General features: G+C 37.8%; 1 protein-coding gene across 1 annotated transcript in view; it reads left to right on the top strand.

Annotated features, from left to right (window-relative positions):
• Positions 1 to 13761, top strand: part of elp3 (elongator acetyltransferase complex subunit 3) — a 30830-nt gene extending 17069 nt beyond the window's left edge. The window contains exons 10-15 of the mRNA XM_088403090.1: positions 8209 to 8402; positions 9794 to 9884; positions 12114 to 12179; positions 12297 to 12524; positions 12588 to 12669; positions 13189 to 13761. Coding sequence (XP_088259216.1) covers positions 8209 to 8402; positions 9794 to 9884; positions 12114 to 12179; positions 12297 to 12524; positions 12588 to 12669; positions 13189 to 13280 — 753 coding nt within the window. The 3' untranslated portion in view covers positions 13281 to 13761. The remainder of the gene's footprint in view (positions 1 to 8208; positions 8403 to 9793; positions 9885 to 12113; positions 12180 to 12296; positions 12525 to 12587; positions 12670 to 13188) is intronic.
• The last annotated feature ends 2383 nt before the right edge of the window (positions 13762 to 16144 follow it).

The raw sequence follows: 16144 nt of genomic DNA, 5'->3' as shown, positions 1-16144 counted from the left end.
ACGCGCTCATATGTCACTACACGCGTCACTACACTACTGCTTATGTCACGACAATACTTATCTGCTATTGGTCCATGTCACGACTCCCTAAGATACTGGGCCACTATTGGTCGGCATCACAGGGGTCACGAAGATGCTGCTCTGCTATTGGTCGGCGGACGGGCTCACAAAGATGGCTGCCTAAAGACTTGATCTCATTTGAGAATGCTTTCAATATGGTATTTATTGTGCATTTCAGTGCTTAATTAAACTTTAATTGGTTAGCTATTGGTCCCAAGATTGCTAGTGATGTTGAAGAGGGAAGGAAGAAGATGCATTATATGGAAACGAAGCTGGAGATCATCAAGAAATACAAAGAAGGCTTAGCTAGCCTAGCCTTGGCTAGGCTACCCTCACTAGTAAATATGGCTTAAATATGGGTAAGGGCTACTTGGCTGAAAAGCTATTTTCCAGGGGGCACTGAAAGAAGATTGAGAACCGCTGTTCTAGGTATCCTGCTTCTGTTTTGGTCCAGTCCAATTTTAAAAACCTTTGTGGCCCCACACTTTGTTTACCCACCCCTCGTCTATACTATTTTAAATATGCTACAGTAGTGACTGATAACACTTCCGATATGTTCCGAGATGAACAAACAGGCACACGTTTCATTTCATGCTTTGCCTATGCTTACAATTTAGCCGCTCACTTGAAAAAGTTATTTTCTTATCTTGTTTTTCATAAATGTACTGCAAAACATTACAATTTTTTTCATTTGGGCAACAGTTTTTCCCATTAATATTTTGGTACTCCCAATTTCCAGTGAAATGACTGCCCCAAGACAACTGGGATAGGTACCAGCCCACCAGGGACCCTAGTTACAGTAAGCTGCTCTTGAAAATGGATGGATGGACTAAGGATTGGTTCACATTGCTTTGTTAATGCTCAAATTTTTAATAATGAAGTTTTTTTGTGAAATCTGATTTTTTTCGGGAGGTCATTTTGAAGTAAATGTGATCTCTATGTTACCTGTGTATGAACGCTAAATGACCCAAAACTGCCCCGCATGCACAGAGGACACATGATGTTACACAGTGAGGATGGCTTAATGTTTGTGTTTACCACAATGTCTGTCATACCAGAGCCATAATTTTTTCAGTCTGTTACATTCAAGTTGGAATGGAGGGGAAAGGTGCGGTATTTGGCGCACCACGTTTGGAATGAGCTGCTTGCTCCAAGCGAGTGAGAGGAGAGATACACACACAAAGAAAATACTATACATTTTGTTCTTCCTCCCTCAGAATATTTCCTAACTTCTTCGCCTGGTCCGGTATTATTGTTCTGTTTTTTTCCAAACTGCTTCCGCCTTTTTGAGCGCAGAATGTGACGTGTTTCGCCTGTTTGCCACATGCGAGTTGGATGAATGTGACTGGCTGTTCAGACTAAAGTCGCATGTCAAAAGATTGGGTGCGTATCGAATTTAGTACCACATACCCAACTGGTCTGGTTCACATTTGAAAAAATCGGATCTGTGTCATTCACACTGCCATCAAAAGATCAGATACAGGTTAGATAAGGGTAAAAAAAAAAGGGAATTGTGTCACTGCTGGCTGCAGTGAGAACCTATTCTAAAGTGCATGGTAGATTGTGAATATGAAGGGTGTCTAATTCACTCCATTAAAGGTGATGCATACAAAAAAGTGCAAAGGGCAGTTTCACTTGTGAATGTGACCAATAACGAGGACACTTCTTTTGCTTGATACCGTGGAACTTGAGATCTATTGACCTTTTGAATTTTGTCTGTAGAGCAAATGTAGGACATCTTTAAAACATAAAATTGCAGAATTAAATAAAGTGACACAATGTGTCTCTGTAGACTGCTTTCTTTTGTGAAAGTGTATTGAGCTCATATGCTAATATTATGGTAATAATGTAACAATGGGGGAGGACATTAAATGTCGCTTTCATGCCCATCCCACTTGACACCTTATCTTCTTTCTAAATGTCTGAGTTGACTGTTTCCTTTGTCTTAACTTCCCTGCATTTGAACTTTTTCTACCTTTTTACTTTGTTCTCTCCCTCATCTTTCTTCTGAATTAATTTCCCCTACATTCCCAAATTCCACAATCATTATGTCTATCCTCCATAACAAGCCAAGGTTCTTATGGAATGTCTTAGCTCCAGGATTCAAAATAATCATCCCAAGATCATTCTTACCCTGGTTTCATGAAAAAAAAAAAAAAAAATCTGCCGTAGCACTCGCACATTGAAACTTTGTTGAAGGCAGTTGATAAATGAGGAGGCTGCAGAAAATACCAGAAAGTGGAAGCAAGAAATAGCAATGTAGTTTTCCCATTAGGATTTCAAAATCGTGGCACATTGTTCTTGAGAAAGAATTATCGGTCCTGTGGGAAGCAAAAATGGCTTTTACAGTTTTAGTTTTTGGGGACAAAAACACTTGAGTAAAATGTCTGCAGTTTGTATTGTTTGAACAAGAATCAAATCACGTGGCATTGCCATTACAAAAACGAATATTGATGTTGCCCTTCTGAAAAATATGTGGTCAATGGAATTCTGAATTACAATGTACTGTATTTCAGATTGTAAGATTACTAGTATTAAAACATGTAGGCGTCAGAGAACAAGACAGAGAAGCAGATCCCTTCACCGCACAGTTGGAAATCTCTTACCTAGATTTCTTTTATAATAAAACGGTATTTCAAGTGTAAACACTGATTGTTATCATGTTTGATTTTCTACACTTTGACTTTAATTTGACTTCTTATATGCCGCTAAAATGAATGACCGCGGCAGCCTCGAGATTTCAAAGGATATGGGAAGGGGTACCTGTTAATTTACCGTATATTCCGCACTACAAGGCGCACCTAAAAGCCTTTAAAAAAAAAAAAAAAGCTGATGGTGCGCCTTATAATCAGGTGTGCCTTATATATGGATCAATATTGAGACTGGGATTCGTAGACGGGGAATGAATTGATAAGTAAGCTTTACCTGTTTCTTTTGTGTGTTTACAGTTGAACAAGGTTGGTCATATTGACATTGAGTTATTATGCTATTGAGAGTTTAGAGTTATTATTTCAGTTATTAATGTTGTTACTTTGAGTATTACTATATTGTGATTGAAAAAGTTTGAAAATATGTCATTAATTGAGGGAACGCCTTATAATCCAGTGCGCTTTATAGTGCGGAAAATACGGTACTATAGAAGGGTTAATAATTTAAAATTTAAGTAAATGAATGTACTGCAGTAATTCAATGCCCTTGGCAAGTGCATATACAGTTACGTCGTCTGTCTGGCATGCAGGAAACCGTCACAACGCGTGTACGTATAGCTGTTTTTTTTTTTCCCCAAAGGATACAAAGGGGTAACTTCAATTATTATATGAGGTTTAATAATTTAAGATTTAAGTAAATGTGTGTATTGCAGTAATATTTGTTTAAAATATGTATAATATGAAGACCACATTTTTAAAAATTCCCAAATTTGGGGATGGCTACTTTGCGAGTTTTACGTATCGTGGGGGGGGTTCCGGTTCCCATTAACCACAAAAAGGGGGGGGATCACTGTATATCGATATATTGATATTATCACCCAGCACCAATGATGAATATTGGGTTGCCAAAAGGACCGATTTAATACAAGTAACGTGTGTCAGTGAGTGTGATCTATAGAAACTCTTTTGCAAATTAATGTCAGTAAAACTGTTTTTGCTCCTTCATTCACTCCACGACCCTTGGAGCTTGAAGCTTTCAAGATGATGGCTGGATGGCATCATAAAGGGGCGTGAAGCCACACTGAGAAACATGTCCCGCCAACAAAGTGTTTTACTTCCTGGTTAGAAATGTCAATACCATAAAACACATATTTAGTAAGAAATTAAATTGCCAATGTGCCAAATGTGATTTATTTGTGTAAAAATATAATGATGTGGATCCTTTACGTAATTGTTGGAGGTTTATATTTATGTTTTCATTTAATCTTTTAAGACTGATGACCCTAGGAACTCAAGATTTTTTTTTTCGTGAGGATTTTACCACATCAATCTAATCAGAATCCTCGTGATGCCAAGCCAGGCAAGCAGGGTTTACTATTATACTGTGATGTTGTCGCCTTGATAACTCATTTATTTTTATCATCTAATTGGCAAAAACAAATCAAATGCTTTTGGCATGATGCAAACATTAGGGGAGATTTCAGTGGCAAAATTTCGAATCAATAGAGCCGCCTTGAAAATTGAATCTAGCCAGCCGCACTGGAACAGCTCCAGTAGATCTGCGCCCGAGGAAGGCTAGACATAATGTTTGTCTTGTAATAATAATCAAACATATTCAATTTGTTTATAATGGGATCTTATAGAGGCAGCCGTCAGACCGTATGACAGTCACTGCAGGCAAAAAACGTCTGTAGCACAACTCTGCATCCTCCTTGCGTCTCCCACGGTTGTCCTGATAGTGAAATTCGATTACAATTCCCCTCTAGCCTGCGATCCTCTCTCACTTATCTCTCGTTTACAGATGCTCTCTGTCCAGGAAGGGACGTCCTTAACAGGGTTCCTCTCTTTAAACACCAAGAGCTATGATATGAGTACTAAATAATATTGTTGTAAGTTAAAAGCCACAAAAATAATCTTCAGACACCTTTATAGGTAGGATACAATATATTATTATTGCTTTCCGGTTTCATTCCTACCCCTATTAGGTTTAATGCTCACCAATGTGGGAGTAGTGATGACAATTCATTCTCAAGATTCTTTTCAAACGTCCACAGTGAGGATTGTGACAGTCAGCAGAGGACAGGAAAAATGTAAAAATGACAAAAAAATTGTATTGATTTACTGCACTGATTCAGATTGCTTCATCTGTTTGGTTTTATTGAATAAGTCAGAGCTGTCTTGTAGGCCTCTTTTCTTTTGACATCCACGCTTTATACTTTACACAATTGATGACTGGACATAATGTTAGTGTCAGGAACATTATACATTGACCATTTTTTTTACTTTTGTAATATCTGCACACTTTTCTGGACATGTGAATTAACCTTTTTTGATATAGTCTCATATGTGCCCCAGTGAAGTCTCTCTGGTGAGGTGGCTGGTTGTAAAGAAAGCCAGTCAATGACTCAAAATAAAACATGGGGTATTAAGTAATGTATGAAACAAACAACATTGGCACGCTTTTATAATAACCCAACTCCTAGCAGCAACGTCGTGACAACGATCTAGTTCTCATGTACTTGATCATCTTTACTGCGTGAGCAGCATTCGATGTAAACAAAGCTATGTTGTTGTTTTTTTCGATTGACTTTCACAAGAACAAAACACACATGTTTTACTAAATAAAAGTGTAGATGGACGATGATTACTTTGATATATGCCTCCATCAAAAATTATGCGCCTGGGACGCAGGGACGCAGGCAAACGAGAGCACTGCTGATGTACTTTTTTTTCCACAAGGTTTTTTTTTTCCTTTTAGTAAGCATTCAGTTGCCCTTCATACAGTATTTTAAAAAACAAGGGGTGAATTCATTTCCTTATTTTATTAAGCTAATGGAAATGCATGAAAATTGTATTTTACTAAACTTGTTCAATACAGTAATAACTAATTAGAATCTGAAATTTCCCCACCACTATGTAAAAGTCATCCTAATTGGACATGAACCTCATTCATCTCAGTTTAAATACAGTACAAGTTTCTTCCTCCACCTTCTATCCTACCTTAATAATTGGGAGTTGGAGTTTTGTCACTTTGAATGGAAATTTGCTTATTTTACATGTTCTGGTGTACTGCAGCATTCTTATGTGCTTACTTTCTACTTCTCTTTCCACTCCATGAGGCTGTTCGTTTTTTTGTGAGTGCTAAATCACAAAAGTTAAAGAATAAGAATGTACTCATTGCTAAAGGGGGAGTTTGTCATTTTAAAACCGGTCCCACCACTAAAGACATGAATATTTCAGATATTTTATTTGACTGACTGTAAGTGTGCTTCCAAGTGCACATCAAATGATTGATGCTTCCGGTCCAGATTGTTTGTTCTTCCTCGGGTTTAGTGGATTCTGAGAAGTCAAATTAGTTATACAATGAGGCCGAAGTGGAGTTTTTTTCCACACACAAGTTACATTATTTAAATAATGCTCTCCTATCACTTCCATACTTTTACAGTTAAAAGAAGATGGCAAAAAGTGTCGGTATTTGAACTGCAAACACCTGTTAATCGTTTAATTCTTACTGTTCTGTCTTGGATATAATGATGACAGGCATGACAATGTTTCAAACACAAATGCGTTTATCTAACTCTAAGGCTTAGTTTTCCTGATACATATTTTTATATTTTTTATATATATATATATATATATATATATATATATATATATATATATATATATATATATATATATATATATATATATATATATATATTTTTTTTTTTTTTTCTTTTTTTTTTTTTTGTCAAATACTAAATTGACTCCTGAGGCACTTATTTGAAAACTAAACCTAACACTTAACATTTTTGCAGTGCGGGGTTGTTACAATTAGCAAGGTTTGAATTCTAATGTATATTGTGACAAATATTTTATTTTTTTCTAAAACCGTTGCTCTTACACTAAATGACACGATTCTGTTTATGACACATGCATCAACACAAATGTAACACCCACATAAAATAGTCTTAAGACGTCTTTACATCTTTACTCTTTGATGTAAAATAGAAGATGCACGTTTTACAAGAACTGTATGAGTAATGAAAATCGCCTCTTAAAATAGCCTTTTTTGTAGTCAAGTAATTCCAATTCAGAAAACTTTATACCCCTGTGGGACAATGCAGTGAAGCCTGGATTAATGGTGCCAATTTTATGGCTATACATTAAAACCTATAGCAGAATGCGGGGGATTTTTGCTGTTGGTAGGCAGGTAAGGTTAGTGGCCTTATGAGTGAGTGAGACTTGTGATGTCCTCTGCGTTCAACTTGTGGTTGAAAGGTATTTGGAAATATTTGTGATGAATTATGGATGTAGTGGTACACAGTGAGAGAATAGTACTACTCTTGGGCCAAATTTTGTTACTGCAAGATTGAAACTTGCCAAAAAAAAGATTGAGAATCATGTCCTTGGACAGATGAGAGAGAACTGAAGCTCTATGTTGGTGAGTCATCCTTCAACAGGATAAAGAACCAAAACACACCTTAGAAATAACCACAAACAGCTCTGGACAAAATATCAGACTTTTCAGAACCACACAGATCTAAACCTTATTGAACTTCAACAGTGCCATTGCTGATTACTAGGAATGGAGAGAAATGAGATTTCTTGTATCTGCAGAGCGCAAGATGTTTTTTTTTTTTTTTGGCTTTTTAGTACAGCGCCTGTTGCCAGCGTCTAGCGTAGCGTCTAACAGCGCTTGAGTACCCCCGAGAGGACTCAGATTACTTTTCAAAGCAGATTTATAGAGGGGTATGACCTGACTTGTCTCACTGAGAAAAAATAAGACGTAAGAATCGCACAGTTTAAATTTAAGATTTAAAAATATAAATATTGATTATCCAAAATCTCAAGTGTCAACTCAAATGTCTTATTTGGTCTTGTGTTAATGATTGTTTTTCACCAAATAATTTAAGATGTATCTTTTATTGTTTTTGAATACCCTCCCATCTATCCGTTTTCTGTAGTGTTTATCCTCACAACGGCTGACGGCTTGCTGGTGCCTATCCCAGCTGGCAATGGGCAATAAAGGGGGAACGCCCTGGACTGATTGCCAGCCAATTGCAGGGCACACCAAATGAACAACCATTCACACACCCAATCACACCTAAGGACTATTCATGTCCAATACATCTGCTATGCATGTTTTTGGAATGTGGGAGGAAGCCGTAGTGCCCGCAGAGAACCCACGTGGGCTCTGGGAGAACATGCAAACTCCACTCAGCTGCAGCTAAAAAATGAGCCTGTCCTCTTAACATGTCTTTACATCTGCACGCTATGTTGTTAATTTTTTTTGCAGTCAGCCACAATAAGAAGAATGATGGGCATGATTTAATATTAGAACTATTGCCAAAATCTTGTCTCGCTTTCGTGGACTCAATCTCATAAGACATCCCATTTGATTTGTGTCTCATACCATCCGCACTGGTTACAGCTATGGAGCCCTTTCAGTTGGTGCAACAAACCGTTAATCAACAATAAGTATTGACAAACTCCAACAATTACCTGTCTTTTGCAGGAGTTTTTTGAGAATCCAGCTTTCAGGCCCGATGGTTTAAAGCTGTACCCGACTCTGGTAATCCGTGGCACAGGCCTGTATGAGCTGTGGAAGACGGGCCGCTACAAAAGTTACACACCCAGCACTCTGGTTGACCTGGTGGCCCGAATCTTGGCGCTGGTGCCTCCCTGGACACGGGTTTATCGTGTACAGAGGTAAGTGCTTCAAGTTTGATCTATCATTCTGTAAAGCTTTACGTATGTTTAGCATATACCGTATGTATACTGTATTTTATAATATACTCCATGTCAGTGGCTTTCAAATGGGGAGAAGTATGCCTCCTGAAGGTACAAAAAGGTACGCCATGGGGTCGGTGAGATTTTATAATAGATTTATTAATTGGCATTTAGGCAAACTTTATGAATAGGTTTTATAGAACTGTGTAAATACTTCAGAAATATAATTTTATATTCTGTAAGATATTCAATTTCTTTTTCTTAAAATCTTTTAATTATCTTAAAAAAACAGACGACCCAGCAAACCCAATTTGTCAATCAACTGAAAAAGCTAACAGTGAAGTTATTTTTGAAAGCATATCTTTAATTTGATACCAAAGAAGGGAACTTAGATATTTTTTATTTACAGTCTTTATTTGCCTTATTTTTTTTCATTTCCAAATAGTTCGGAGTGATCACTGTACAGTACAATGGAGCTCCAACATTTAATCAAGTGATGAAGTGATGATCAAGTGATGTAACAGCACTCTATTTTAAGTTTTTGTTTTTGTTCTGTTCTGTATAAAAAATGTTCTGGTGCTTTTTTGGTGCTTTGAGTGTATTTGGCTGAAAGGCTTAGAAAAATATTTGACAGTTAAAAAAAAAAAACTATATGTGATGCGCTTTCACATAAAGACTCATGTCACGAAGGTTTGTTTTGAGATATTGATGAAAATATGAATTTTCAAGAGAGATGTCCATTTCTGGATTTCTAAAAAAACAACCCACCTAAGGTTTGACTTTCATTTCACAACAGCCAAAAGATTGTAATCAAAGTGTATGAAAATAAGGGATTAGAAAACAAAGAGCACCAATGAAAGATGAATGTGCTAAACCATTAAACACATTTTCGTCAAAACTAGGAATTTCAACTTGGCAACATTCAAATTGCTTTATCTTTGTCAGTTATCTAGCTGCCCCTGTGAATTACATATCATTTTAAAGGGAATAAGGTGCAGAATTGGAACATATCAATATCTCACTTTTTATTTTCGAAGAAATAAACCTTACTTTTGTGAAAATGCATCACGTGTGTGTGTGTGTTTGTGTCTGTATAATCATTAAGATTAAAAATTGAATCCAAACCAAGAACTATATGAAACAAATCTATTTTAATACGCTTGATTGACATTGCTAGAGAGCTATTTATTTAACATTATGTTAATGCTATAGTCATTTTTCTAAGTGGTATGTACATAAAGTTGTGTTGAGAGGCATTCTAATATTTCTGTTACTTTATTTAGTCTTATTTTGTACCCATGTCTGATAAGTTATTGCATTTTTTGCACCTTGCTTTCCCCAAATAATTTGCTCTGTCCTCCACCCTGTAGGGACATCCCAATGCCATTGGTGAGTTCTGGAGTGGAGCACGGAAACCTGCGAGAGTTGGCACTAGCCAGGATGAAGGATATGGGCACCGAGGTGAGACGCCCCTATTAAACTTAAAAGGCTAAAAAAAGGAGTCTAAACACTCACCGGAATCACCAAAGACCTCAGAGCATAGATCAAATTGATGCTAACTGCGGAATTTGCCTGAGCTGCTGTGGTAGGAGAAGGGGACAGATTTATAAACCTGCCGAGAATAGATCAGAACCAATGGAGCATAGAATAGAAGTGAAGTGCCTCCCCTGAGTTCATTCCATTTGAAAACACCTGCACCATCAGACTCCCTAGATCCTGCTGGAAACCTTCAACATCCATCCATCAACCAACTTTGCTATTACTTTTCTATTAACTTCCATGCAACACAGCAAACCCACATGCAAACAGGAAATATACTGCTTTCCATCTAACTGAGTCAGCAACCAGAAGTCTCATCGGCAGCAACTGAAAGTCCCGTTGGGATTTTGTCATCAATTTTGTGTGAATCAGTCACTACCTTACTGAGACCAAACCTATTTCTTTGTGTCCATTTTGTCTCAGCAAGACAGAAAAGTTAATTGCATCTCACCCAAACACATACCACATTGTTGAAAAGGCCGGCATGTCTTCTTCTGATCACCCATTGACTTATTCGGTAACTCAAACGACTCCAATCATAAAGACCACCACAACTGTCCACTGCAGAGGATAGAAATAAATAGACTGGATTTCAGGATATATGATGGATATACTGGCGATCCGATCCCCAGCTGTAGAAGCTAATTGATTCAAATTGATCAAAATATTTGATATTTTGAGACTAATATTACGGAAATCTCAAAACTCTGTACTCTGTTGCTCATTGCTTAATATTTATTTATTTATTTATGTATTTATTTATTTATTTATTTATTTATTTTTACTTCTGACCACAAGCTCTTCGCCATGGCTGATGTTAAGTCTACTGTTAGTGCTTGTGCTAAATTATTTATTTGATGACCAGATATACATATTAATTGTGTTGCAAATTTGCTGTTGAAAGCTGTTGGCTCTGCCTGAGCGCAGTCCTGGCCAGACTTCTGTGGAAAGTCTGCTGTACACCGGAGTGCTTATTTTGGTTATTTCATAATTCTGCATTTCACATTAGCGATTAGCATGCTTAGCAACCACTCTTTTGCCAGTGGAAAGTGGAAAGTTGTACTTGTTAGTAAATTACCATAATTCCCCAAATATAAGACACACTTTTTTTCCCAAAAATTAAGACCAAAAGTATGAATGTCCTATTAACGGTACTTAATATGTTGATTTTTTTTTTTTTTTGAGACACCATTCGAGGAAGATTCATCCGTCAGCCATATATGCTGAGTTTAGACTTACAATAATTACCGTAATAGAGGGGGGGGTCGTCAGTTGGCTGTTAGCATCGAGTGCATGTTGCAGCTAACTGCAGCTCATGTTAGCTGATGCTGTTGGGGCATCATTTTCAACAAAAGACGCAGGCAGACTGAACCAACATCTGAGTCCATCCTTGTTAACAAACAGGGATAATACTAAAACCGAGAAGATCATGTAAATTTAACAGTGTCTCCAGCTGATTCAATTAAGAGTGCACTGGTTATAGAACACGGAAAGGTATTACATTTAACTCATTTATTAATTGCGGTCTTTTGGCATATAAACACAATCATAAACTTGGGGAAACACGGATGCTGAGAAACGTGGGGTATTTATGGTAAAATGAGCTCGAACTGCATCACAAGGAGAAGACAAAACATCAGCTTTGAGCGCATTCAACATTAAACTGGCGAGGCGTTCACTGACTGCTCACAATGTGGGAAATCTGAAAGACACTCATCTTAATGAATATGAACAAAGGAAATTATGAAGTTTAGAAAGATGAGATTTATTCAACTTCCTATAGTCTTTACATTGTTGCTAAAGTGTTGGTGCGTCTTATACACCGTTGCATAGAAAATACCAGAATTTGACCCCCAAAATAAGGGTGCGTCTTATACACAGGTGCTTCTTATATTTGGGGAAATACGTTTTGTTTTGTTTTTTTTAACAAGTTCATAGCTGGTTATGTGTGACTTAGAATAAAACCTTTAAAAAAAAAATAAAAAACTCTAACCCTTTGAGGATCCCGAAAGATGTTAGCTGAAGTCGCAGTTTTGGTCCCAAAATGATCTATCGCTCAGCCCTAGCAGTGACATAGATGATTTAGGAGCAGCGGGTCAAATGTAGAAGAAACACTTTCTCACTCAAGTTACATTTTCCACCTGTGAACAGTGCCGAGATGTCAGGACCAGAGAAGTGGGCATTCAAGAGATCCACCACAAAGTTCGACCCTACCAGGTAGGTGAAAGCATCCCGGAGATGATCACTGTCAAAGAATCATACAAAGTTATCTGATGGGGGGGTCAGATCAATGTCAAAGAATCATACAAAGTTATCTGATGGGGGGGGGGTCAGGTGGAGCTTGTGCGGAGGGACTACGTGGCCAACGGTGGCTGGGAGACCTTCCTCTCCTATGAGGATCCTGAGCAGGACATTCTGATAGGACTGCTGCGCCTGCGCCGCTGCTCCCCGCAGTCGTTCCGACCGGAGCTAAAAGGGGGCGTGTCCATCGTCCGTGAGCTTCACGTGTATGGCAGCGTGGTCCCCGTCAGTAGCCGGGACCCCAACAAGTTCCAGCATCAGGTACGCAAGTCGTGCAACATTTAATGCATACTTTAAATGACTTTGTTTATCTTGCTTCATCAGGGATTCGGTATGATGTTGATGGAGGAAGCGGAGAGAATTGCCACAGATGAGCATGGCTCCTACAAATTGGCGGTCATTTCAGGTGAGAATTAGACGTTATAACGATATTGTTTTGGCCGACATCTGGTCGCATTTTTTTTTTTTTTTGCCCATATCTGATCTTTTGACAGCATTGTGATGCACAGATCCTTTTTTTTTTAATGTGACGGAGGCCACTTGTGGGACTATATCCAACAAGGATCCAATTGTTTTTCCTCCGTTCAACCTGTATCTGATCATTTGACCGCAATATGAACAACACAGATCCGATTTTTTGAGTGTGTTTTTATGTGAAATGTTTTTTTGGGAATGTGGTACTAAATCCGATACGTATCCAATCCTTTGACATGCGACTTCAGTCTGAACCACGACATCACATTCATCCGACTAGCGTTCAAACACGGGTCACATACACGTTGCATTTATTTGGAAACGAGAACGACCTCACAAAAAAAGTCAAGACAAGAAAAATTGAAATTGAACTTTAAGCCCTGCAGTGTGAACCTTGCCTCACACAACACCAATGACCACAAGTTTAAATTGTGTTTCTTTTCTTTTCCAGGTGTAGGAACAAGAAACTACTACAGAAAGATGGGCTATGAGTTGGAAGGACCTTACATGGTGAAGCTTCTAAAGGAAGCCAAATTGGACTAAAGCTGAACTTTTTAATCATACACAGAGAATTTCATTGCATCGCATCATGATAATTTCTCTCACGTTTTAGCTTTATCTTCTCCAGAATCTCCAGGTAACGGCTGAGTTTACTCATGTTTGCGTTGACACTCATTACATTATTGGATATCTACCAATGCAGTTTATACACACAGATATGATATTGTCAAATAACACAAATAAAACAACTGCTTGTCAATCATTAAATAAGCAAAATGATTGTGGATGGTGGCTATTAGAGTTGCGGACATATAACTCAATGGATGGGGTGGGGTCTTTAAGCTTCATTATGTTGTTTTATCAGTAATATTTATGTTTTTTAATAATGTTTCGTATTATTGTTTTATTATGTATTTTCACTTTCCAGTGTTGTTGATGGTGGAATCTGGTGCAATATGGGCATCTCCCATTTGTTCTTTTTCTCTTTTTTTATTATTAAATAAATCAGAAATGACCATTTCGACCAACAGTGTCAATCCTGCCTTGACAGATATTTAAATCATAAGAAAAGTCTTCTGAACTGAAAATGTGATGCCTTTTAAACCTCAATTATATTTCAGTCAATGATACGGACACATAATTAGCACATTCTTCATTTCGCCAGGATGAGCAGCCAGGTTAAACATCTCACGGAAGAGGGCCCATTATGAGCCAAGTGCTTATTAATATTAGACGAAAAGAGTGCCCTGACCTGCTAACTGTTGTGTAATTACACCATTTTGATTTACATCTATTTAGACCGCATAAATTGTTTCCCGTCATTCCTTTAATCCAAATCCACAGACGTTTACAAATGTCTGCGATGAACTGAAATCAAACATTGTTTTTTTTTTTTTCTTTCGAAAACATCCAAATATTGTGACGTCACGAGTTGCGGTTGCAGACGTCGTTAGACGTGAATGTCAACCCCACCCCAGAAAGAGGTCATCCACATCCAAAGTGATTTCCTCGCCCAATTATGAGGATGCCAACCCCTGCAGGACACCGTCAATGATTGCCCATAAGAGTGTTTTAGTGGCTCATTTGACACAGCCCGTGCAATTACAACTCCATCCGTTTTCTGTCTATAGAAAATTGACTGAATGCTGTGTGGAGCCACATTTCTTGGAAGCTCTTTGTCGTCTGAGCAATAAAACACTAATTCCTCACACGTCGACCTACAGAATGTGTCATATAGGTCCCGATTGAAGGAGGGTGGTGGGGCGGACGGGGGATGACTGAACCAGAACAGCCGTGGCGTAATTTCCTGCATGCGGCGCTCGTGTCGTGACTGATGTTGCAGTCCTGACGCATTGAGGATTCGGCCACATTCACACTTTCCCTCTACACTCTCTCAGTGCTTATCAACTGTGAAATAGCAAAGGACTTTCCCTCCCACCCTTCTCAGTCTTGCTGAGTTTTTTTTTTTTTTTTGCGTACAGGAGCTACTTCGGTTTAATCTTCACTGCAACACTCACAGAGGTAGAACAGGTCTCAACTATTTGTTGAGTGTACCCACAAGCCATTTTTTTTCTGGCTTTGGTCACATTTGCTATGAAGTTAAAACAGTCTATTGTTGCCTTAAGGCAGTCCTTCTCAAATAGTGGGGCAGGCCCCCCCTCTTTTTTTTTCTGGCATTTTGATGCACTTTTTTTCAGTTCTAGACTAATCTGAAGCCTGTACAAACGCTGTAATAAGTAGTAGAAATGTACTCAACATACAATTTTTATAGATAATAATTTTATTTATATTAGGTGTGGCGAATGGGGAGTCGCAAAGGTTTTCTCTTTCCTAGGTGGGGGCTTTGTAGATTATAACTGAGAAGCACTGCGTTAAGGTAGTACTTTTTAACCTTTTTTCGAACTAAGGCACACTTTTTTTCTCCTTTGGAAAAATCTCAAAGCACACCACTAGCCAAAAACTCTGCAGCCTATATTAACCATATAAATTTAGTCTAAACAAAATTGCATCAACAGGAACAAAACAAAGCAAAATTATTTAAGCCAAACATAAGTGCCCCCTTTATTCAGCAACATATTCAATTTGACAAGTATATTTGTTGCTTTTCAGCTATACTGAAGTTTAGAAAATTAAAATGGCAAATTGCATTCCTCTTTATAACAAACTGGGTCAATTCCCGCCAAAAAAGTTGCTGCCAATTATTTAGTCAAAAACAGCATCATAAAATAGAATGCCACCTTAGTTTTGCTGGCTTCATATCCTCATCAGCGAACATTTGACATAAAACACATTTTGACAAATTTCAAAATTATTACATTTTAAAAAATACTGTATATTTAACTGGTTGAATTGATTGCGTTATTTAATAGTCATGGATACTTTCACAATTTCATGTAAAATAAAATGTCATTCCGAGATGTTACAATGTCTTCCATCTAGGTAGACAGACTGTGAACAAATTGCGTAGATTAAATCAATCATATAACTGAATTACACGATATTCCTTTCAATACAAACTGTTAATTACATGCAAACGAGTATGATTATCAATACAAAACATTTGCATATGCTAACATTTACCAAAAGGAAATACCTAGCTCAAATAAAAATGCTAACAAGCTAAACACATACAAGGCGACAGACACTATATAACATGCTGAAGATAAAAACTAACATTAGCTAGCATGTTAGCTATAGTCACAAGTTGGGACCAACAAACGACTAATTTTGGCCATATTAGCATAAATGACAACATTCCAACGGAGAAAACACAACTCACAGACATTTGTGAGCCAGATATCACAAAGAGAAAGAACACGTGCGCACCGACATTAACTGCTCCCAATTGACGTCTTTCCCTACCACAAAATGCACTGTCAACAGCGGCCAGAGGCGGCACCAAAAAC

Source organism: Hippichthys cyanospilos, chromosome 20 (assembly GCF_059441005.1).
Source record: "Hippichthys cyanospilos isolate Australia breed blue-spotted pipefish chromosome 20, RoL_Hcya_1.0, whole genome shotgun sequence".
In the NCBI taxonomy this organism is placed as follows: domain Eukaryota; kingdom Metazoa; phylum Chordata; class Actinopteri; order Syngnathiformes; family Syngnathidae; genus Hippichthys; species Hippichthys cyanospilos.
The sequence above is the reverse complement of the archived record's forward strand: the minus strand, read 5'-3'. Positions and strand labels throughout refer to the sequence as shown.